A 26,257-nucleotide genomic window follows, 5' to 3' on the forward strand; every position below is an offset into this window, starting at 1 on the left:
ACAAAAACACAGGTGAAATCAGGTAACAGTATAACAACATTTAACCTCTTAGAGGGTAAAATCTCAGCATTTGTTATCCCAGGATGACCCATAGGTCCAGTTTCCAGTGCCACAAAGGATGTTACATCCCCTTAGACTCTTATGACAGATGAAGTAATTTCTATACACCCTACATACAAATGCTGCTAAAACTTAACAGTTCTCTCTTAACAGTGGCTCTCCCTTCATAGACAGTCCTCAAAGCAATTTCCAAACAGCAGCATTAAATTAGATCCTACACCATTCTTACCTTTCTTCCATCTCGCATGGGATTTTATTTCAGGCTTGCGAGGCCCTTTGGTAGCAAAAAAAAAATTGCATTTCTATAAAATTATTGTGACTCCCTTGTCAGTTCAAATATTTTAGATTTATTTGGGGAAACTGCTTAGAATTAGGTTGCCAATATTAATCTCATCACTGCATAAACTTTTTTACAAGCAAATTTGCCAAAGTTTTTCCTATTTCCTGTTTAAATTTTTTAAAATAAAGATTTCTGAGTCAGGAACAAGTGAAGACTACAAGGGTGGATGGAAAATGGTAAGTTTACAAAGCACAAAATATATGGAGGAGCTCTCCTTCCATGATGCATAAAGCACGGTAATATGGAGGTGGAAGCAAAAAAGGGAGAGTGCTGACTCTAGTGATTAAGAAGAGTTTTTTTCACCACCACATGACTTGATGGAAAGAGATCTGCATCCAAGAAGCTTTATTGGGCTTTAAGGAATCGTAATGAGTTTTCTGTTAAATGCAGATTGGCACTGTAGCATATGTCCTTATATGTCACTCTTCAAAAAGAATAAGACAAAAAAGCAAGATGCTCTTTAGATTACTCGTAGATATATACTTTAATTGATTTTTAGCTTTGTCATGCACTAATTTTGTTGCTATTTTTCTTCAGAAACACTGAGAATGCAGTGTACCATTCTTAGACAAGGAAGCAACTCATTAATGGCAGCACAATTTTAACTGAATGAGCATAACTTGCATTTCAGGAGATAGTAATTTGTGTGAAATACAAGCAATAATAAAAACCCCTCTGACAATGGCTCGAAGACTCAAAATACAGCAGTGCTGCTACTGAAATGAGAAAGACCCTTAAAAGAAGAGATTTTCCAGAGGAGAGCCTTATAACATTCTGAAGCAGTGTTTTATTTTGCTTCCTCTGAGATTTTATTAAATGGATAATTCTTCATTACATGATAATAGGGAATATTTCTCAAGGCTATGGTTCTCAACTTCATTTGTGTACTACTGTGACAGATGGTGCACTCAATGAGGTATGTGGTGTACGCAACAGAGTAACTTGCAGAAGGCAAACAACATACAAAGAAAGCTGGAAGTACACTCCATTTTGCAAGCTATGGCAAATCATATAACTTCCAGGTTGTGGATGGATTAGATACAGATTTATTGTGCTGGTAATTCAATTATTAATACTTTTTTGTGCTATGGAAAAAAAAAACAAAATGGGCAGGTGAATAGAAAAATCTTTATTATTCAATAAAATAAAGTTTTGTTCCTTAGTTAATGCAGGTGTCTAATCCTGGTGTGGCACATTTCTACAGCAGGAAGGAGTTCTCCATCAGTGCTGACCTGTCTGAAGGGGTACTGAATGAGTGACATATGTAAGTTTTTAGTTGTCTTCCTCAGGGCAACTGAGAGATTGGCTGATCAGTAAAATCTCCATGTTATGACTATGGCTCATGTGTCTGTTGCAGGCTCATGAATCATTTGACTGTGCTGTAACAGAAACAGCAGAAAAGGAACAGAGAATGGTCTGTGCTTGAAGGGACCTTAAGGATCCTCTCATTCCACCCCCTCCCCTCCGCCCCGCCATGATTGCTCAAAATTCCATCCAACTAAACCAGGATTCTCAAAGTCCCATCCAACCTGGCCTTGAACAGGGATGGGGAATCCTCAAATTCTCTGGGAAATCTGTTCCAGCACCTCACTACTCTTACAGGGAAGATTTCTTCCTGATACCTAATCTAAATCTACCCTCAGCCAGAAGGCTGAGGACATGTGAGTGGCAATTATTAATTTATTTTGAAATTGGGCATGTAAACATACTTGGACATTTTCGTGGCCCATTTTTTCTTCAGGAAGTGGTGCTAGTCCTTGTTTAGGTAGACCAGAGAGAAAAGTTAAGCATTCCTTGTTTAGGTAGACCTGAGAGAAAAGTTAAGGATTTAAATCCATGTTTAATTGAAATTTCCAAGGCACAAGAGAAAAAATGTGTTTATGTTTCTGTGTAGTTTTTGCTCTTAAACCTAAGTCAAACAAACAGTGCCCATTACTGCTATAGAGGAGTTTCTAAAAAATGCCTTTTGGAGCCTTAAGGAAAACTGGTTACTACTGAATGAGCCACTTAAGGATCAATAAAAGCCTCATGTCTTTCAGAACCACACACACTACTAACACCGATTTCTTCTCCTCTTGCAAGCAATTTTATTTTCCTTTCGTTTACAGACACAGCCTCTAACAGTGAGATTAATGCGCTGGCACGATTCAGAACCAATTTAATTGTTTGCGTAGCAGCATGCAGACAGGTATCCCAAGAGCTTCTGCCTTGTGGACACTCCACAGAAGCCCATCATCAATACCTGAAAGTTTGTTTGAAATCACTAAGCTTCCACCTTTAATTGCTGCTTTCTAACACTACTGGGGAATCTTGACTATTCAAGCACACTCTTTAATCCAGCTCTACAGGAAAAATGCATTAACCTTCATGGCCTAAGCCTGCCTTCAGCCCAGGGAGGAACTACAAATTGTTTACTCAAGACAAGCTAGCATAATTTTTTTAATAAATTATATTTTTTTCCAAGGCAGTTCACAATTCATCTATGATCACTGATGAGATGGTATCAGAAAACAAAACTGCTCTTTATTCCTTGTCATTAGTACTATGTTTATTGAAATTTTTTTTTTTTTTGGATGGGAAAATTTAGTGCAGACATTTCTGCTGACTAAATTAAGTGTTTTCTAAAATTATTCTCAAGTTCTTGACAAATAAGTACATGTTAAATGCTATTTTTCCATATGCATGCTTGTCCAAATACACACAAACAAATACACATTTATCTTTGAACAGGGAAAAATTAAAAACCAAAATAGAGATTAATGATGCAATATTTATCAAAAACATATGACATTATCCTATTTGAAGTATTAGAGAATATTGTATTATCTCATGTGTAAAAATGTAGATATTACAATAGGTATTTGATTTTTAATAGAAATCCCTCTGCATATGACTGCATGTATGCTACAGTATTAGTTGTCTTTTCCCATTTGCAGCCTGGTGGAACATTTCCAGGAAGCATAACACTGGAATAAATCAGCCAGCTCGGAACTGATGAGTTGTTGATGGAGAAAGCGCATGGTCAAACAGTGATGAGCTCCAGATCACGTGCTAGCACAAGTACTTGGGAAATTACGGTCAGGTGCTGCCAAGAACTGCTCGAAGTTTTGACAGAGAGGCCAATGGCTTCAGGGTAAGACCAATGAAAAGGAAGGACTGCTCTTTTATATTTCTATCTACCCCCAACTCATGTGTTCTATTGCAACATACACAAGATTATAAACACTGAATCTGTTTTTAGGGAATTCTCATAGAAATATCTGAAGCTAGTTTTGCTCTTCTTTTCCCTGCCCTTTCCCACACAACATCAAAGAATGGATAATGACTTGGTGAGAGCTGCACAGTAGGAAAGACAAGTTAATTTTGAAGACAACAGAAAGGCGGCAGAGCTGCTTGAGGCACATGCCAAGAGCTCCAAAGTGGACACGTAGAACCCGTCACGCTCGCCGTGCTGCCATTACTCACCCGCAGAGCTTTGATCTGGAGCGTCCCCTGGTCCTGTATGGATGTCCGAGGGTCCCGGCCCAGGAAGGTAAACCCTTCCTTGAGCCAGCTGATGACAGGGAGGGGGTCGCCGGTGGCCTTGCACTTGAGCAGAGCCATGCCATCCACTGCCAGGGTCTGGTTGACGGGGCCCTGAAGGATGATGGGCGGAGGCCGATCTGTCAAGACTAAAACAGTGGCACAGGCATTGGCATCATCATCTTTAACCATCCTCTGCTGCTGCTGTGAGCCCTATTCCACCATGTGAAACAACTTTTAAGAAGCTGCTTGAAGCCTATGTAGCCTCTAAGAGACTAAAAACATTATTTTTGGAGGAGCCATAGATACAGGTTATCAATCAGTTGTAAAATTTGAAAAGCATTTCAGTAAGAGTTTTATTTTACCACTGCAAGATAACATATAGATAGAAAAATATCTGTTAGCAAAGATCATCAGGCTGATTTGGTTAACATAGGATGAAAATTAAGACCTTGATTCACAGAAGAATTGAAGTGCATCACTCTTTTTTTCCAATTTGGGAAAGAAAAAATTAAAACACACCTTTGATGTCACATCAAAATGTGTTTAATGGCTTACCCAATTAATGGTCTAAAAGAGAAAATCTGTTGTGTTAGAAGTGAAACATTACAGCTACTCTAGCCTGGGTGCCAACCACATCCCCCATTCCTACTCTATTTGCAAGTTTTAACTAGCAAAAATATCTAACAGTTATACAAAACGTTTTCATGATCTGAGTGATCTAAATGACTGTTTTTTCCAGCAGAGAAAAGCTCAAACTCAATCACACCATTTAACAGCTTACTTATCAAATCATTTCCTCACCTTTTAAAGCCATGAACTACCTTTTTTTTTTTTTCCTGATAATTTACATCTGCATGCTTGCAATACTGAATAAAAAACCCTGCAACCAGTGAGAGTGCATGGCTGTGCATAAGCCTCATTCCATGACCAGTGGGATACCTTGAAGATGAGGTAAAATGCTCATGCTAATTTTTTCTTGAAAGATCATTTTATCCCAAATAGTTCTGTTGAATCTTTTCTCTGAGCCATTTGTTAAGCAACAAAATATGACCTTTGTTTCCAAAGAATGTGTTTATACAAACCGAATGTGAAATACTTGAATATACACGAGGCTGGAACCAATGCAAAAAATCAGTATAACAGAATTAGGAATTCTTTTTCTCTTTTAATGTATTTTTATATATTTACCAGCCATACTGCTGCTGTTTTAAATTTTGAACAACTGAACAATTGGGTGACTGGTATTAAATATTGCAGCAGGCAGGACTGACTTCTCAACTGGTGCAAGTTAGCCTGTCTCTGCTGATGTCAATTGAGTTTGAATCATTTATTCTAGCTGAGAATCTGTTTATTGTAGTCCATACACAACACCTGACTCTAACAATGAAGTGAGAACAATTTGTTATGAAGCAATATGGCTTCTGTTGTATTTGAGCTGTTTGAGATCCAAAGTGCTTTCATTGCGCTATTTATTAAATAAAACATATCACGGATATGTTAGTGGCAGATTTTATGCCTAAAATAATTGTTTCTGAAATTTTAACATTGCAAAAATACTACCTACTTTTCTGTTAACAAGATTCATAAAGATCAGAATCATTAATATTGTCAGAATAACACCTTGGAGTGTGAGCTCATCACATTCATTGAAACTGAAACTGAAAATAGAAGGCCAGTACATATTTTGAACTGAAAATAGAAAGCCAATGCAGATTACTTCTTAACACCAGAATGTGAAAGCTATTTTGGAAATTCTGAACTTAAGAGATAGGACATGAAACACTATATAAAAAGAAAAATGTTTTGCATTTTCACCTTGATACAAAGTGTTTTATCTCATTAAGGTTCCTTATGACTACATAGTTCAGCCATTTGGCAAAATAAAAACCGATCTCAGCACCCATGTACTATCAGGGTAGCTGCAGCATGAGTATATTCAAATTAAACTTAGCTGTGCAAGTTATCCTTTAGATTTAATGTAAACCAGCAAATCCAAGTATTCTAGGTAGCTAAAAATTAAGGAAGAATAACTATTTAAATTGCTAGCTATTCCACTGCAGTTATTTGCTTCATCTAAGTGTCTTTAAACATGTAGCAATGTAGGTATTTTCAAAACCTACTGCATTACAGATATTGTTCTTTGGCATGTAATTAGATTTTTTTACAGCCCAAATGAGGAGCTCATAATCCTTTAAATAGCTCTGATCAATAGTGTAATTGAAAGCCTCCTGGCCAGAAGGAATCTTCATTTTCAAGGGTGTTATGGGTGAAAGACCACTACAGGTTTCCATGACACTAAGGCTAAAGGTTAAATGAACACTTAGAGTTTCCACTGATCTGTGAACGGCTGTATTGTCTTCACAACTATGACTTGTAAATCTTCTCCAAAACATGTGTGTGCTTGCATTCCTATCACTTGGCTTCTCATTGGTAAGGATCCAAAACTAGGTTAGAGTTTAAAATAATATATATGTCAGAAGCATTATGAAGAACAGAGGGCTAGTGAAAAATATCCACAAAATGGTGTGGGGATTTTGTTGCTTTTAAAACATTTTAATTAGTTTCATTTCGTAATTTTCTCCTACCTGGAAACTTCTGTACCTGTTCCACAAAAACATTTTGTGTGCCCACAAACATATCTGCATGGTAAAACAGAAGTTGATTTCAAAATTACTTTAATTTTTTTAATGGTTTTGAAACTATTTGCCAATATCCATACATCCGCATAATCTGGTAAATGAAAAAATAACAGATTCCTTTTGTGTGAAAACGCATCTTAATTTTTGAAGAGATTATAGGAAAAGGACAAATTATATTTGTTCATTACCAGTTTATTCACTATAAATGCAGTTTGGATCAACTGTAAGCATATTTAAATTTGAGGGATATGTGGTCAAATTACAATGGTCTTTACTTTGGCACTTCCAAAGTCAAAATTAAAAAAAAAATATTCCTGGTGAAATGATGGGTAAAATTGGACAAAAGTAAGGAAATCCACATCATGAACACTAATGATAGGGCAGGGTTCTTTCTGAAGGGTAGAGAAGCAGACACCAATCCCTCATCTATTTTTTTTCTGAATTTCTCCTGTTCGAAACTGTCACACTTGCTATAAAACATGTAATATACTTTGGATGAGGGTTAAGAATCATGGTGGTCAGATCTGTAGACAAGTAAACTGTAAACATTTATTAATAAATTTTAATAATTATTGAGGAGAAATTAAGATCTTCTCCAAAATATTCTGTGCATGATTGACAAATACTAATTGGAAACTATTCCTTTTATGCTGAGCATAGACAGAGATGGAAGCACTTGGTTTATTTGCATGATCTATCATTGTAAGATTGTGAGCTGCATATTCATTTCTTGGGTTTGAAAGGATTGCTAAGATTCTTCAATTTTTAAATTGATTTTGCTTTTCCAGATGTGCTTTAGACAGTGAATTACATGATAGCCTTTCAAGAAAATACAAGATTTGAATTTCAAATACGCTGAAGGCTCTTAGCACAGTCCATAATCAGCAAAATTATCACTCAACTCAGCACATTTCATCACAGCTAGTAATCTCTTCTCATGTGAACACTTGAGTTAAAAATATTTCCAGTAAAGACTTGTAAGTGCAAAAATGTAACAACTGAAACACTGCTATATATGGTATAATTAAGCACTTGTTTTTCTGCACATGACATGTTTTCATTCTGTATTGGAACTTCAATTGGATCTAAATTACTCTGGATCAAACAAAAATGTGTTCAAAATGAAAAAGATGGCTCGCCACTATTATTAAATCATTAACCAAACAGAAAAATTCTGGGCTAGGAAGTAAAACTGAAATCACCAGCCAAAAACTAGAACACTAATGCTTAAGCATATAGCTAGCACACACAGTGTTTATCTTTTATTATAGTCTTAAAACTATTAAATTAGATTTCCCTGCTGATAAAAGTCATTAGCTCCCATAACTTCTGCTCAGCATCAACCAAAACAGATTATTTAGACATTTATGGTTAACTTCCTAACTAAAAGCAATTAAAAAAATATCTGTGATCTAATGGTACATTTATTCACATAATCTCAGCTCTATAATGCTGTTTTGGCACTTTTCTTCTGACCTCACCTGCCCTTTGACTCCAGGATGAAATGGTATTTCTATAAAGCAATCTTGTATTATTTCATAATGATCATGCTGACAGTGGGTTCTGGAAAGCATTTGAGGAAGGCAGGCCCTGCACTCGTTGAGCAGCAGAGCCACCAGTTAATGCTCTCTTGAGCTGTGTGGAATGCACGCTGCCTTTAATCAGAATTAACCGGAGATGAGCCTGACTTTCAGCAGGGACACTTTCCCTCAGCTTTCTAAACAAACTAATGAAAATTCCAGAGAGATCAATTAGGATTTATTTTTTTCCCCACACAAGAAATAGATAAAGGTGGATCAAAGCCCTTGGCTGTCAAAAGGAAGAATTTCTCATCACTAGCATCCTTGAACCTGATTTGATCCACTCAGCGCCTGTTGCTGTAAATCTGTGCAGCATCAGCAGGTGTGACCATTTAACAGCTCAATGTCCTCCCAGCCAATGTTTGTGTGTTCTATTTATTCCAATCACAGTTATGGCCCTGAATCAGGCAGCACTATGGACAGATATTTAAAAAAATTGCCTTTCCATTCCTTTTAAATGACCTTTTAATCTACATTTAAATTTGAATTGAATGAAAATGCATCATTTTGTCATAGACCATGAGAGAAAGGACTTAAAGAGATTGCAAAGCAAAGCCAAGTCTTTAGTCTCTACAAACTACAGAAAAGCTATGTGCTTGAAGAGATGCAAGGATAAGGCAGAAATTATTTCCCCTTGTCATAAAAATATAGGCAGCTTTTGGAAAACAAAGAAAAGGCATCAAATTAATGCTCAAACCTCCATAATACGAGCCTGAACCTCTCTACCTGTCACTTGTGATGAATATGCTCTTGTGAAAAGGCAGATTATTCAAAATTAGACATCTTTTCAAACTTTCATGGTGCAGGCAGGTCTCTAAGGGAACAGTAAAAGTAGACCTCTGCATATAACAACAGTTTTAATGGCAAAAATTCATCAAAGTCTGTCAGGAGATATTTAATGTGTCAGTTAAGATAAGGAATAATGATGCTGGGGAATGCCACTGTCTCTGAGTATAAGAGGGATTCTCTTGTTTTCTTCGCTAACATGAAAGGATGCAAACTGCCTTCTATCCACAATAAGATGAAGAGGGATATCAACAGGATTCCTGACATATGAAAAGGATTCATGTTTGTAGCTGGGAAACCTCAAGGCAGGATGAATATCAAACCCAAAAATTTGAAATGAAAAGCATCAAGACAGACCATGTTATTCTTTTTCTTTCCTGAAAACTGTTCTCTACCTATGGATTTTCATTACTTTTTTCACACCTACCCCTGAGGCATTTGGAGGCATTCTTGGAACACAGCTCTGAGGCTGGTGCTTTGTTCATGGAGGGAGTAAAGGGCTACATGTTGTAGGCAGTCTAAACCTATGGTACTCTACCACCTTCAGAGCAACTGTATTGGTTTCATTAACCTAAGGACACATCCCCTACATGTCTAAGATAGGACTGAAGACTGGTGGAAATGGAGATATATTTCTTTACACCTCAGTTCGCGGCTTTAATCACAAACCTATTCATTCTCCATCTTTTTGGTTTGTTTTTTTTTCAGTCCTATCTTAGCTCTAACAAACCAAGCAGCTTCATTTCTCACCAAACCTATTCTAAGCCGGTTTGTCCCTTTCTTCCATTGTTAACAAATCTCCAGAAAGCAAATAAGAGGCAAACTAGACTTTGATGCCTTTTTTACTCCATAGGCAAATACAGAGACCTTTTCTCACTTTATTTCCTACAGAAAATTGTCCATTTACTTGTATGATTTATGTGATCTCATACGCCTTTATTTACACTGCTTTTAATGTACTTTTGACAGGAAAAAAACAATAGGAATTTCTAACAGCTCACCATCAGTAACCTCCAGCTGAGCCTTTGCTAAAATGCTTCCAGCAACCGTCAGTGCTTGACAAATGTAGTAGCCTGCATCAGACCTCTGGATGTTGGTAATGGTGAGGTCCCCAGTTGGTGACACAGAATATCTGCTGTTGGGCTGCAGAGGCTGGTTTGGGAAGAGTAGGTTCTGCAAAGACAATTCATCTCACATCAATTCAAAACACAAAAGCACCACTTTTCCTTCAGCTACAGAGACAATGATTTTTCCTTGAAAGTACTATAAATAATCGGGGACAAAAAGTAAGTGTGGTTCTGACTTTATGAACACATAGAGCTGCTTTCCCTGCCTTGGGCAACTCACAGTTTAAATTAGAAACAGCCTTTTGACAGCTCACAGTGCTGTGTTCTGACTGGGGTGCAGGCAAGGAGATATTTTCCAACAATCACACTTGAGTGATTTATATTTGTGACACATTCATCTTCATTCTGAATGCAATTGTAATAATATACTCAGCTATCAAACCAGAAGGACATCACACTACAGTAAACATTAGAAAACTAGCAGCAAGCATTGAATCCTGGAGACCTGAGGGAGCAGAGCACTATTGTTTGGCTATGACAATGTTCTGAGAAAACGAGAAAGTAAGAGCATGGCACATAAGTTAAAGCTGGGAGGAAGATAGAAGCATGTCATAAAGTAAGAGAAGCTAGCAGAGCATGAGAGTTTAAAGGAGAAGTAAAAGGAAATTAAAATTGTGATAAACCAAAGGAGAAATGCAGCATAGAGCCTGGAGGGTGAATAGAAAGGGTATTAATCTGATGTGGAAATCATCAGAGAGAAAAAAAATAATTTCATGTAGGATAAGATATCAGTTAGCACAAAACAGGGAGATTAGTTTTTGCCTTTGGGCTGGATTGGAGAAAAGAGAGATGTCAATAATAATAACTGGAATGGCTCTAGTAGTCATTGCATATGATGAAGGACTGAGTGAATCAATACTACAGACCCAAAAAGGTTTTAGTGGTGAGAGCTGTGTTTTCAAGGAAAAAGTTATACTCTCTGGCACAGCTCTTGTGAATAAATAAGAACAGGAAAAGGAAGACAATGTGAAGAGAAAGGTCAACAGCGTTGCCCAATGAGAGAAAAAGAAAAAAAGAACAGCTTAAACAATAATTAAACAACAGTAATTCCAGTAAAATAGGGTCTGGATTTTATGTCTACTCAACAAGACTCTATGAAAAATACAGTTTGCATCAGGAATACCCCAAAACACTGTTACCATGCTGTGATAAGCTTTCAGTCATTACTGCAGCCCTGTCTAGCTCTGCTGTGCTTTCTAATGATGACTCTCTACTAACTTTTAAGGTTGTATGTATTGACTAAAAATAAAAATCTAAAATGGTGGAGTAGGGTATTACATGAATTTTCTGTAGATCTGTTTCTTCTGAAACAGGCATTGATGGTTTACAAAAATTATTTGGAACTGATAAACAACAAACTGCTTAAGAAACAAGAATTCAAATAAGAAACAAATTCTATTTTTAAGTGAAACGCACACCTTTATCTCTATAGTTTTGGCAGCAAAAGGAAAGAGATATGCTTTAAATATGATCCAACATTCCAAGTATCCTTATAATTGTATTAACCTACTGGGTTACTCATCATGCTAGGCTCTTCTTTTACAGACTTTCAATAGCATGTTTAAGAAATTTATAATAGCAAATTTTTTCTCAAAAATCCATATTCACCCAGCAAACATGCCAGATAATAAAAAAAAGTGTTAAAATTCTGAAAAGATTTGAGGCTATAGGACTAAGTGGGTCTCAAATAATTGCCCTGTTTTCTGAACTGCCTTGAAACTTTCAGAATAATTTTTACCTGGTGCAAGATACCTACTGCATGAGGGTATTATGAAAACGTCAGTAAATATTATGACAAAGGGGAGAAATTTGACATAGCTGACCTTGACTTCATTTATCACTCATTATGCAAAGAGTAAAAACAAGCTGAATGTAAAAGACAGTGCAAGGATTAAGCTCCTAATTCTTAAGAGAAAAAGAGTTGAGAACCCTCTTTATCACTTCATTAGAAAGGGGAATCTTTTATATCTTTTATATCTTCAGTATGGGCTTCTCTATCCTGGAAAGGTACCACGTCCCAGTGAATATTTCACATGTCAGGAGGAGTTCACCAATCTCAAAACTCCTCCCTTCAAAGACCTCCCTTCAAAGAAAACTATGAACTATAACTTGTTCTAAATTACAGTACAACTCCTTTTTAAATGCTTTTCACAATTTCACTGGTTTTAATCAGCTGTTGGGCTGCTCATCTAGACACAATGGTGGCATGCTGGCCTGCAAACAGAGGGACCAGAGCCATCCCTGATATAGTACCACTGAATTTATCTCAAGGAAGAATTTAATCCTCGGAGTCTAAAGGTTACACACGCCCTGCCCTTGCACATGTTATCGGCAAGCGGCTGTTGGCCTCTGGAGAAAACGCTACCAAGCACAAAGGACCAGCTGTTTATACACAGGCTGGCACAAAAAATTACTCAGGAGGGAACAGCTCCCCTCCCTTCCAGCTGGTTGTGCTCAAAAATGCAGGATTGAGAAATGGATTCACAACCAAAAATGCCCTACAATTACTGGAGTGGGATAACGTGACTATATAACATTACTTTGAACACTGAAAGTGATGCTGCAAACAGTCCCCCTAAAAGCAGAAACAGCATTGTAGAGACAAGCAACAATTTATAGCTGGGAGACAAAGGTGAAAAATCCTGTGATTTGGCAAAAATTCCACTCTCCATTGCTATGATGATATACACTATGTGGAAACTCACTCACTTACTGCAAAATCTGGCAAGTTATACACTGAGATGCCAACCCCAACCTGTGTTACTTCACTGATGATCAATTAAGATTAACATGAGAATGTCGTAAACTACATTGAGCCATGTTTCAAGGTTTGATTATAAACCATGCTCGTATCAATTTTTATGTTGCATTTATTTGCCAAAAAAAGTCTATTCTAGTCCTTAGGGATCTGGTTCTCAATATGGTAATTAATTTTCCAGGTTTGTAATTAAGCAGCTTCAACATTGTACTATCAGTAGGTAATAACATTCAATTAAAAGACACAAGATGCATTTTCACCTTAAAATGTTTTTACCCTTGAAGTGATACCAATGGAAGAAGATAAAATAGAGTATTAACACTTTTCAATTACGCTAAATGACTTTAATCCTGAAAATTATGTCCTACTTTAATTAGAAGCTCTTCTCTTTATTACAGCATGATGGATGTCCACTTTATTAGATTCAAGTGTGACACTATAAGCTCACTTTACATAAACATTATCATGTTATTAAAATGCTCTACAAGAAAGGGGTTTGAAATGTTTGCTAGCACATCAGTACTTCCTACTTTAATTTCAATATGCTATTCTACCTTCCCCTTGGAAAAATTGTCACCTTAGTGAGACTCACAATACTGTGTTTTCCAGGATGTGATCCTTGGAGGCTAGATCTAAATTTCTCTAAAGATTACACTGAGAGATACACAGAAGGTTAAGCTTGCACTCAGACAATAAAATAATCACACCCATAAAGTAATCGTTTAGTGTCTTTGTAAGCCACTGAGACAGCAGAGCACAAAATGCTGTCAGCCTGCTCCTGTCATTCTGGACCAGTTTTCTGATCTCCTGAGAAGGTTAAGCAGGAGATCTGTGGTTCAGCTCTTATTTCACATTTTACCTGAGCTGGTACACACAATGCCTCCAGTAAAGAAATATTGCGGCACCACATTCAGATACTAAACTATAAAGTTAATATGGGCTGATCACAAATTTTGTCTTCAAAGAGGATCAGGTAAATATTTCCAAACCAGATCTGGAAATTTCTTGAGACAATTTTACTGAAGAAAGCATCTGTGTGTTCAAAACCTTTATCTGTATGCTCTATGAGAAAATACCAATGCAAATCAGCTTGCTGGATACATTTTGCTTGATCATGTCTAGACAGGTTGTGAACTGTAATTACTGGCTCTGATTAGTTCAAAATTGAGTCATACCTTTTTTTATCTGCTGTGCCTGTCTCACCCACCTGTATGTTGGAGGCTTCAGAACAAAAAGCCTTTAACATATATACTGCTTCTACTTATCTATACAGTGCCCAGCACAGATTTCAAGAACTTAAATGGACTTTGTGTTTTTCAAAATATAAAAAAAAAAAAAAAAAAAACCGACACAAATTTCAGGACAGAATAATTCAGGAGAGAAATTTTAGGGGTTTAAAAAGACAAATTTATGTGAAAGATAAAAAGAACTATGAAAGATAATGCAAATAATTTTCCTTAAAATTTAACAATATAGGTATTTAGAAAGACGCGAAAGACTTAAAGGGTGCTTGCAACTTACCTGGCTTCCTTCTTTTTGCCAGAAAACAGCTGGCTGGGGATTTCCTTTAGTTTCACAAGGAAAAGTCACAGTTCGACCCTGGGCTACAATCTGGTCTCGTGGTCTCACCACAAACTGTGGGGGAGCTACAAGGTAAGAAAAACCATGGTGTAAGTTTAGGATATTTTGCAAGGGAGAGAAAGGGAATATTGAAGGAAAAAGACAACATTATGGAGATTTGTTTTATGTCAGAGGACATGACACCAGAAACATTCATTAGTATAGACAAAATTAATATATAAACAGAAACAACAACAGCGACAGAAAGCAGCAATATATGTATGTGACATCCCCAGGTATTAAAAAAAAAAAATTACAAAAGGAAAGAAACATTACAACCATACATGCTAGAGTCAGTTCTGACAACATTAAACACTAAAGAGCAGAAGTCAGGTGTTTATATTGCTGAGTCTGGATGTATTCTACCTTTGCTCTGGGAAGGTATCAGCACCCTCAGATCCTCTCACTCTTCTCAGAGCTTGCTGGAGCTATCGCGTATTGCAAAGTATGAATTAGGATAAACAGACTGCCTTTCTCAATCTGCCCCTCTGGACTTTTAAAAATGATTGAGAAAGGAGAGCAAGGTCTGGATGACATCAGAAGAACCCAAGTTTAAGAGCTCCCTTACTCCTCTTAGAAGCATTGTGGTCAAGAATGGTGTTGGGGGGAGGACTTGACGTAAAAAGAATCATTGCTAAAAGAACACAAACTTGGCAAATCCAGGTTTCAGCTAGTTTAAAGAGTAGAGAGAAGCAAAAGTTGAAGAGTTGATGGGGAAAGATGAGTGGTGAGTAAGAAGGAATAGGTATTTCAGGAGGTAAGGAAGACACAAGGAAAAGAAAAAAGGAGACTGGAGTTAAAACAAGAAAGAAGATGCAGGACTGGCTATGTTTTCAAGTCGATGGCATTAACAGTGTTCAGTCATAGGGGACCAGGAAGCACAGTCAGAAGTGAACAATTTCTAAAAGAGGGGCATAGTTTGACTTGTCTGGAGGGTAATGGTGGAGAATAGAGTCAATGCTTGGGAATGTGAAGGTAGAGAAAAGGTGCTAGTGAGTAGAAAGAGAGTGGGGAAGAAGTGTTAAAAGATTTGAGATAAAAAAACTTGAAATCAGTAACTATGTTGAGCATGATGTAGAAGTAAAGCAAATGATTTTTCTATGTGGACATGAAAACTCTCCACTCTTGGTTCATCACTGGAATACACTGAAAGGGGATTTGTACTCTTTTGCACATTTTAAAAATGTAAGCAGCATCTCCAAATATTCTTATCAAAGGACTAGCTAACTTCTGGGGCAGGCTGAAGGAGGGAAAAAAAGCACAGAAGAAACTCAGACTCCTCAACCCAGCCTTGTTTCCTTCCATTCCACTATTGGTTTTGTAGGTGTGCAGAGGGATGGTTTAGGAACACTAAGCTTTCAGGTAAACAGAATTTAAGTGTTTTAGAAAACCGTATTTTCAGCATTATAATTACAAACTATTTAATTAGGCACGAAGAGCAATCAAGACCCAGCTTCCGATTACACCTGCTGAGAGCACAGACACAAACCTGCTAACTGCATAGAAATGTGAGCAGACCGGATTCTCTTGAAACACACTTTGCAGTTATCTCATGAGGTACTTCCCAAGGCTTTACAGATCAGCAGGAGTCTAAAGAGCATCAGTTGAGTAGTACTTGCACTCTTAAAACAAGAACTGTAAAGCACTTAATAAACATGAACCACCACCAGTTTAGAAGGTAGAGGGTATTTTCTTCTGCCTCACACTCCTAAAGAGATGTTTGGGCCTCTCTGGAGAGAAATGTCCACCTCTTCTTCCACCTTAGGAGGTGTTAATCTCATGAACAGTCAGGACTAAGGGTGAGGTGCCCTCTTGCTGCCTGTTTACAACCATGTGTTTTGAGGTTTCTATAAGGTGTTGCTAAACATACTTGGCGAACTGAACTCAGGCTACACCACTCCTCAAGTGCTGAGCTGTAGTGAGTTACTTGGGTTTCCCACACCTTGTTTCACCCAGCATACCCATGTGCAACCATCACAGATGCCAGGAAATGGCAGTGTGCTAATCAGCATGGTGTTTGGGTGGCCCCAAGACCACAATCTTCCTATGGTGCCTAAAAACCTGGTGTCAGCAGACTGTCCCATAGATCTAACCTAAGCAGGACGGATGGCTAAATTCATTTCTTAGGCTTGCTTGGTGCACAGACAGTGCTCTCAGACAGCTCAACAGAAGCAAGAAGGGCATGGCATTTCCATGAGCCTGTCCTTCAAATCATGTAACCGAGTAAATGCAAAGGAGGCAAGTTTAAAGTTTCATCTGAAACACTCTCACACACACAGATCTCTACTGTAAATCCATAACTCAGAGCTCTAAACAGATACCACACAACTGAATTTGTCACTGTAGCAGACCTTCCAAGGATCAAATTAAGGTAATTTGGTAGTCTAGGAACAATGAAATGAGAAAAAACACACCCTGGTTTCTACCTAGTTTCCAGTTTTTGACTTTGTGACCTGTTCCTAGTTTTCAACGTCTCTTTATTTTTATTTTTTTTTCTCCCAATCAGACAAGGAAAATAAACCTGTAGCTCTGACATGGACTGACCCTGATGCTCTATTCTCTCCCTACCACACACCAAGTCTCTCCACCACTTGACCACACTACATGAGAAGATATTTGGCCTCACAGTTACTAGGTCAGGCTTTCTAAAGACTCCAGCAAACAATCACGTATAGTTATGCAACATTATCTTTTCTAGCTTTGCTCTGCAGCCTGATTACTAGAAATTCACTATAAAAATAAATTAATCAGCATTTTTACTAACATTTTATAGAGCACAAAATCAGTTTCTGCAGCCAAACTATTTAGCAATATAATTTTAAAGGACATGAAAAACATATTTTTTGAAAACTAAAATTTTCCATCCATTTTTTAAAAATGTGTTCAAAAATGGAGTTATATAATGAAGGAAATCTTCATGTTGTCATGGTTTGTTGTCATATTCAGCTGTAACTCTGTTTACAGACAGCCTCTCATAAAAATACCATTGTTTACAACATTTAAAGACTGTTTTCACCACATCAGTTTTATCTGTCAATTTCTAGTCGAACTTGAAAACTAAAGTAACAGCTAATAATTGCAGGAGTAATTCTTGGTCAAATGTAACTACCCAAACACTGTGACTGTCATTATCCCCAGAGAATGCAGCATGACCCTGCTCAGAGACAGCAAGGCTTCTTTGACAGAATAAGCACTTGGGTTCTACAATTTTCCTAAAAAGAGAGCTCATTATGTTCACATATGGATGCTGTTTATAAATACAGACAAATATTATTACTTCCATTCTGCAGAAGGGTTAAGTGAGATCATGACTTGCTCCAAGCGCAGTTTCAGTGGAACATTGAGCTAAATTTATTCAAGCCATTATTGCTGCTCTCAAAATAGGTGAATTTCTAAAACATTCTGAAAATGTACAGTTAGAGAAGTAACAGCAGGCTTGATATGCTTCAGCTGTTAAAGTTACATGGTACTTTAATGCTTAGTTCAAGCTAAACATTAGAAGGATCTGCTGAAAAAACTTATGAAGCAGCAAACCAAGTGTTGTGCCTATCAGACTATTACTTTTTACTATTTCATATGTAACATAAACTGCATTGAAAGAAGCAGAGTGGAAAACCTCTTGCTTAACTGACATCTGAAAGTCAAAGACAGTGGCTCTAAAATGAAATATATTGCTTGAATTCCAGCAGACTATCCAAAAATATGGGGAACAAAAAGAACAATTAGGATTACAGACCCAATATACTTCTATTGAAACTTCCTTTCCTTCTTTTTTTTCTTTTAAGAAATTTAAATAGTATACAGTAAATTAGATTTGATTTTTGGCAAATTATGCTTTGATACTGCATTCAGCAAGTGCTGGCTTCAATCAATGTCACACTAGAGCTCTGTTATGCTAATAGATGATATGGAAATCAGATGGTTGAACATGAATAGAAAGCACAGGCCATGTACGAGGGGGGTTTGAGATGAGGGGATGGGGGGACCCTAAGGTTAATCACATCATGTTCAGAACTGTTTTTACAGCACAGAACAATATTCAACTGCAGGAACTAAAATGGAGATAGAAAAGCATGAGCAGTAGTTATATTGTTCAAAATGGGAAGAGTGCATTCTGTTGCACTCTTTTAGAATGTTGGTGGTTTGTTCATGACTGAATAGATATTTCATGCTGTTAATAAAGGTATATGAAGGTAGCCCCTGCCCTGGTGTTAAAGAGCTTTAAAAAAAAAACCAAAAAAACCCACAAATAAAAAAGCTGCATATTACTTCAAAGGGATTTCTCAATTCTACTCCAATCTTAATAGTTAGCAGAATCTCTAATCTGATAGGATGGATTTCATGCATTTCTTCTTAGTACTGCTGCTGAATACTAAAGGTTACACTGAGTCAACTGGAGCTGATAAAGCTGCTGATGCAGAAAAGCTTGACTGAGACAAAGTTCATCCCTTGTAGGTGAACTCTGGTCATCTGATAAGAAATGTGGCAGAAGACTCAGAAGGGGAGGGGAAATTTAATGTATAAAATGTTAATTCATAGCAAAAAAGTACATTGATCCCATATCAAGTACTAGCAACATTTTTTTCCAGTGCCAGTTTTTCAACTGATCTTGTGATTTGGAGTTGACGTTGAATTCAATGATCCTACATGAATTTTATTAACATAACTTGCTCACAGTACTTTCCCCAGACCAGATGCCCTTGGATTCATACATTATATTGGTGATTTTAATTAAAAGTAGATATTGTAGCAAGTTTTTTTCTAATATTTTTACTAAAACAGACAGGATCAATGAATTAAGGTAAATTGTATGAAGTTCAACAAGGCCAAGTGCTGGGTCCTGTACTTGGGTCACAACAACCCCAGGCAGTGCTACAGGCTTAGTGAAGAGTAGCTGGAAATCCTCCCAGAAGGAAAAGACCTGGGGGCACTGGTTAACAGTGACTGAACATGAGCCAGCTGTGCCCAGGTGGCCAAGAAGCCAATGGCACCTGGCCTGGATCAGCAGTGGTGTGGCAGCAGCACCAGGGCAGTGACTGTGCCCCTGTGCTGGGTACTGCTGAGGTCACACCTCAGATCCTGTGTTTAGTTTTGGGTCCCGCACTGCAAGAACGACATTGAGGGGCTGGAGTTTGTCCAGAGAAGGGCAACGGAGCTGGGGAAAGGTCTGGAGCACAAGTCTGATGAGGGAAGGGGAGGTGTTTAGCCTGAAGAAAAGGAGGCTTGAGGAGATCTTTTTCTCTGCAGCTCCCTGACAGGAGGGTGTGGCCAGGTGGGCGTCAGTCTCTTCTCACAGGTAACAAATGATAGGCCTAGAGAAAATGGCCTCCAGTCGTGCTAGAGGAGCTTTAGATTGGGTTTTAGGAAAAATTTCTTCACCAAAAAGACTGTCAAGCAGTGGAGCAGGTTGTCCAGGGAGGTGGTGGAAACACTATCCCTGGAAGTATTTACCAGATCTTGAAGGTCTTTTCAAACCGAAACAATTCTATGATTCTACCAGGGAATATGATAATTTATTCAAACCTCACCAAAGCTGGTAGAAGGTCTCCTTTTGGCTTGTGTGGACTTTGGATCAAATCCATTGGAAAAAAAAAAAACAGGAAATGAGTGACAGCAACAAATTTCAAGGGCTTAAATTACAGACTTGACAACCTTTAATTACAACTAATTTCAGTTGATATTGAACTGCACATGAAATTCATCATGGAGATTACTTAGACAAGCTAAAGTGATAAAGATGAGGTCTTCATTTTAAACTGGAATTGTTTATCATCCATTGATATATTTCTGTGACTGGTTCAAAGGGGGCAACGGGAAAGATGCAAAAATCAGATAATGGTAGGGGAAAAAGCTCTGAGGAACAAGTAGAAACACACTAGCTAGTAAAGTAGCAAGATTCTGAAATACTCAGTTCCGCTTCCAGCAGGGAAGAGACAGCAGGCAAACCTAAGATTTCCACCTACACATTCTTTTCCAGCTTTGTATACCTGCAGCAATCAATTAATTTCATTTGAACAATCAAAGTTATACCTGGTACAATACTCAGCCGCTCTGTCTAGAGCTAAGAGAGTCATCTGGGAGACAAGATAATGTTGCCTTCCCCAAACTGCTTTTTTACTTTGGAATACCCATCAAATCTTTTGCAAAGACTTGGAGGTGGTATCTCAGTGCTCCTCTCAAATCCTTACTGCAATGACAATATTCATGTGGTATCCTCAGCTGCCTCTGATACACATAGATATTTTAAGAAATCAAACTCAATTCCACTCTTTCAAGTACAAATCAAGACTTGCCTCTAAGACATTTACACAGAGGACAAGAGAAGCCCACAGAGCTCCATCTAAAGTAATATGTATTTTCAAAAGGGAGGTAAACCTTGACACCATCTATGGAATAGAACTACTTATCTGTAGGACTGCTTTGCTGATTCCTGATACCAGCTTAGACAATTGAAGGCAGTACAGGAACTCTTCAAAGAAAAAAAAAAATCTTCTACCTTTCTGTGTCATCAGTTAATTTGGCTGCAGATATTGAAATTTTAGATGATTTTGTGATAAAAATACACTGTAAGATCCTGTTTATACACCTTGTAATGATGTTTAGCATGATCTGCCAAGAAGTGCAGATACAAAAATCTAGAAATTTTGAAAGATCTTTTGCAAGGGTACTATTGCTGATGGAGTAAATAGAGGAAAACAAAATAGTTGCGGCCTCAAACTCCAGAAACCTGGGCTGATTCAGCAGTTCTTCCCTCAAAAGTCCAGATCATCTTAATGGGTACTGAAAGTGATGTGTGGTTGTTAGGATACAGAGTTATTAGTGCATTATTAGCTGTGACTATTGATAAATCAAGAGTGTAGCCTCTGACACAGGAGCCATAACAGAAGATTGAGAGTATGACAGCTTAGGCCTATTACTAAATCAGATCTTTCTTATCAAGGATAAACTAATGGAAGCTAGGGATAATATTTCTCTTTAAAGAGAAAAGATATCTCAATCTTATGGGGTACTCCAATGATTAGGTGTGCTCACACACAGGAAAGGCATTAACTTTTTAGCACTTGAGTTACAACTGAGTTACCTGGAAAATGAGTCTCCTCTCTTATTCTGCCATTCCCTAGGCTGTATGAGAGCAGTAGCCTTTGACATAGATGCATAAATCTCATTTGGTAGATGATTTTTGTTTTGGTTTGTCGGTTTGTTTGTTTTTTTTGAACTATGTTTTCTTCCTTGTCCATTTATAGTGTTGTCTGTCTTTCATGATTTCTTCTTCAGGTGAATAGCTCTGCCACAAAAATGAAGAACGGGTAGGTTGTGGGGATAACAAGAGATTTATGAAACCCTTCACTACACCCATTATATTATTTTAAAATCACATGTGTGGAGGGTGTGCTTGGTTTGGAGTCTTCTGGAAAGCAGCTTCCCATAACCGAGGGAAGCATAGATAATCCATGGCTTGGATACCACCTTTAACATTGACACTGCTTCCAAATTAGTTCTCATGTATCCTGCAACAACAGGTCAAATACTCAAATGCAGATGGCACAAGTGGGGAGAATTTCGGCAGGTTGAAGGAGAGGAAACAGTGGGGAAGAAGAATCGGAGCAAGAGGGAGAGAGCAGGGCGAATTATTAGCAGGACCAGTTCTTCTGTAAGCGTCCTTCACACTGCCGCTGTCTCATGGAAATTGAGAAACTCCTTTTGTTCTGCTTTGTTGCTGTTTTCAGATGAACCATGTGTAAACACAGCATTGTGAAAAGAGCACATTTTGATCATTTGAGAATGCTAAACCTCCTTTCATACTAATTGTTCTAATTTTCAATTTAAATTCAGGTTCCGAATTTCACATATAACAACATTTTTATCCTTCAGTTGCTCTGAAACACTGAAGCAGATAATCTCGTAAAGCATGGAAGCATAAGCATTTTTTCCTTCTTTGCAAGAGGTGAAAGAAGTGTAGAGAATCAATAAATAAAAATGTCTTACTGTCCTAAATATTTTGATACACAGAATCTCTCTTTTATCCCTGGCTGACCCAAAAGAATGAAAATAATAAATCTGCATGGTGGAAAAAATATTTGTTCTTCATTCTTCCATAGGACTAATGTCAATAAAAAAAATACACTGAGAATAACAATTTAAAAAAAATTCAAGTCTGCCTCCTCCATAGCCAAAAAGAAAGGTATCTACTTTCCATTCCCCTGTCCCATTTTCCAGTGCTCTGACTTTAGCAGCAGCACTTTTCCTGGGTTCCTCCTCCTCTGTGTTTTACACTGCATTTAAATATTTAGTTTAAATATCAGTCTTAATTTCATCCCAGCATTAGACTGTAGCCTATTCTCATTCAGTCATACATCTCTATTTTATTATACCTTGTCCAATCACCTCTTTTAAGCAGCCCCGGAATTTTACAGATGCTACTGAAAAATCCTGTCTAGAAAGTTTTTCATTTAGTTTTGGTGCACATAAAGAAAGGGAGCAATGGTTCTGTCTGTCCAATAACTTCCATTACTCAGGACTTTCTCTACTTTAAAAAATGCTTTGTAACTTTTTGCTTTTTCCCAAGTGCCTGAGATTCAGGATATACCTTTTGCTCAGATCACGTAGAAAAGATGTTCTCTTCTAGAATCTTAACACTTTAGCCTGCTTTGTTTTTTAAACTGTACCCTTAGGGGATGGCTGATGCTGCTCTTACTTTCTGTGAGTTTACCAAACATAACAAATTATGCCAACAAAAAGACACGCAATATGCCTTGATTCCTGTTTTCAGGAGAGATAGGAGGATGGTTTGTTTGCAATATGTTTAAAAAGAAAAGCTTGAGCCCTTGCTGATACAGTAGGATTACATCAAAATAATGAGTGTAATCTGGTTAGCTCCTTCAAAGACATGAATTCACATGCTGCAGAGAAAAGCTAAGGAGATGATGAGAAGGGTAAAGAGCCCAGATAGGCTCACAGGCTACATCTATAGTGAGGAAGGTGACACATTCCTGGCTTGTTCACCCTTGAGAATAAAGAAGGCTGAGAGGAGATACTCTACTCAATTTGGGACACTGTTAAACAAAGAGAGAAAAAGGAGAGAGGAAGAAAAATGACTATTTATTCTGACTGACAATGTTAACATTGAAGGAATAGGGCACACAGTAGTTTTGCTGTTGAGTAACACTGAGATCACATCCAAGCTGCAAATTGGCTGGCAGCAATAGAGCAAAGAAAGTAAAGGGAAAAGTGAATAGATTAATGTATTGATTTCCACATTCCTCTTGAAGGAAAGGTAACCAATTACTCCTTTTACTAAAAGGAAGGGAAAAGCTTGGGGAGAGCAACACATCAACAGACCTTTTTTATACACTAATCTTCAAAGATTTATGGATATACTCAGAAGTCAGAAGCCAAAGAAATAGGAAAACAATTACCACCGATTTGAGCATGTTGTGAGAAACTTTCAAAGTTAAAAAATAAAAGGTATGCATTAAACTTCCTAAAACTTCCCCAAGCTAGAGCTCAGCAATTAAAAAAAAAATAAAATAATGGGACTCTTGATCACTTCCTGTATTTCAGCGATGGAACTTAAGGAAAAGTAGATATGCTAAGGACTTCAAGATTTTTAGAGTGGCATTTACAGGATACAAAAAAATTGAAACAAGTCTGCTCCATATTTTAATCTCTTACTGGTATAAAAAGCAATCTGAATTTCATTCTACAGCAACCTTTTAAATCTGAAGAATAATGATTTCTTACTCTTTTATTTAACAAGTCCAAAAAGCCCAATGTCCACTGTTGTACTTACCATCTCCCAAAAATTTCTGTAAGTGGTACCAGACAGGCAAGATAGCACATTTTGAGATAAATTTGAGATTTCTGCTACTGAAAGATGGCATTGTAGCACCAAGCTTGATCTCATCTCTCCTGTCACACATCAATCCATATTACTGATATTTTATAAATCCTCAGTGTCTCAAGTGAAGGTGATATATTCATGAATGTAATAAAAATAAAAGCATTCACTGTATATAGACTTTCCCTGCAAGAGTCAGAGTGAAGAAGAATAAAGATAATTCTTTCTCACTTACCAATCTGAACCATCTGAGCAATGTCACAAAACCTAATACAACTTTCTGTAAAATACAGCCCTTTCTATTGTTTTTCATGCTGCACCACTCTTAACAGACCATTAAGTCATGCCACGCTGATTTATGTAATGAAAACTTCCCAGTGCAGATTGAAATGCATCATACAGTCATTTTGCACTTAAATGCCAATAGACTGCATTTAACTAATTGGAAATTTGAAAATTTATAGCAGGTGTCTCAGCTGTCTCTTCACCCTCATGACAGAGAAGTTCAGTTTTTGTACTTAGTCTCCCTTTAGTCCTTTAGGTAAGTTCAAATTCTTCACTTCTATCATGGTGGCAAATGTATCCAGGTATTTGCTGCAAATCTCTTCTTTTTGGAAGATGAGCAACAGGACATGAAAAAAAAAAAACCTAAGTAAAACTGACTTACTGCAAAGCAACTGACATGCAAATAGTTGCATTTTCACATGGACTTAGCTGTAATCAATTTGCAAACTGAGTGGTATTCTGTCACTTGACTTTTTTGTATTATTAATAAAAAACTAACTGGGAAATCAGACAGATCTTCATAGATTTTCCATTTGAAGCTCCTCCATCTCAAAGCAGTACAGCAACTGCCTTTGAAAAGAGGGTCACTGTTACAGAAAATTTTGGGCTCTTCCCAAATATTGTGCTTCTTTCAACTGCCATACTCCTGCCCAACTGCCATAAGAAATACAGCAGAATGCAAAAATGAGAAAATTCTAACTTGCTCATCTGCAAGATCTACCAAATGAGTGAAATAACTACAGAAATGGTCTAAATAGGGATAAATATCTTGTTTCCTAAACCCATCTGTTGTAAATCCTGTCAGAAATCTTTTCAAAAGGTTATAAATAATCTATTTTAGAAACAGGCAACACATTTATTCCTAGCAGCAAATTCAAACATGATGAGTAATCTGGCACAGAGTTTTTAAATTCACCAGCTGCCACCCACCTCGGGCAGCACCATACCTCATTTTATCTGTGTAGTATGAACCATTTGTTAATAAGTGCTTGAACCCAAGATGGTCATTGGTAATCCCTTTCCTGAATTTTCCACTCCAGCTGAAATTAAAATAAAAACATCACACCTAAAATAGTATAGATATTTGAATCAGGCAAAAACTGACCAGGAAATGAAGATTATTCTGTTTGTAAAAATTACAAATATATTTCTCTACTCTTCATTGGGAAAAAAAAAAGTTTGGTCTTGTTTAAAACCTAATAAAGACAAAACTTTGAATTGGAGACAGTAATGGAAGATACAAGTACGTAGATAATTCTCTGGTATCATGAAAAATATAAACTTTCAAGTGCTCCCCTGCACTTTAACATATACATGAATATGCAAATATACTTCTGTTAAAATGTCATCCTCCTAGAAAGCTGTGAGCAAATTACATGAAGCAGTGTTTTCTTTAGCTTCCTTTAGGTAAGGAGAGGTATTTTTGCTCTGCATTCCAGTTAAATTCCTGAACAAAAAAATGGTACAGGATTTGACTCCCTGTGCTTGTTATATGTCAATTTTAACAGAAAACTACTTGGGTTTCTTGGTGGAGAGGGAAGTTACTTTGGTTTGTCTTACCAGACTAAATTTTAAAAAATCAGGATGGGTAGCCACCTTCTTTGCCTAATCTTGAATGAAATAGACCTGTGAACTGCAGAAATTAGTTTTATTCCAGGTACTTAAGCAAAAAACCCAATACAGGTACACAATATTGCTG

General features: G+C 37.3%; 1 protein-coding gene across 5 annotated transcripts in view; it reads right to left on the reverse strand.

Moving 5' to 3' along the window:
• ROBO2 (roundabout guidance receptor 2) overlaps positions 1-26,257 on the reverse strand; it is an 865,191-nt gene that overhangs the window by 91,187 nt on the left and 747,747 nt on the right. For all 5 annotated transcript variants that reach the window (XM_038136167.1, XM_038136152.1, XM_038136160.1 and 2 more), the window contains exons 8-10: positions 14,337-14,461; positions 9,932-10,103; positions 3,866-4,071 (exon numbers count right to left, since the gene is read on the reverse strand). In XM_038136167.1, coding sequence (XP_037992095.1) covers positions 3,866-4,071; positions 9,932-10,103; positions 14,337-14,461 — 503 coding nt within the window. The remainder of the gene's footprint in view (positions 1-3,865; positions 4,072-9,931; positions 10,104-14,336; positions 14,462-26,257) is intronic.

This window comes from Motacilla alba, chromosome 1 (assembly GCF_015832195.1).
Source record: "Motacilla alba alba isolate MOTALB_02 chromosome 1, Motacilla_alba_V1.0_pri, whole genome shotgun sequence".
NCBI lineage: Eukaryota > Metazoa > Chordata > Aves > Passeriformes > Motacillidae > Motacilla > Motacilla alba.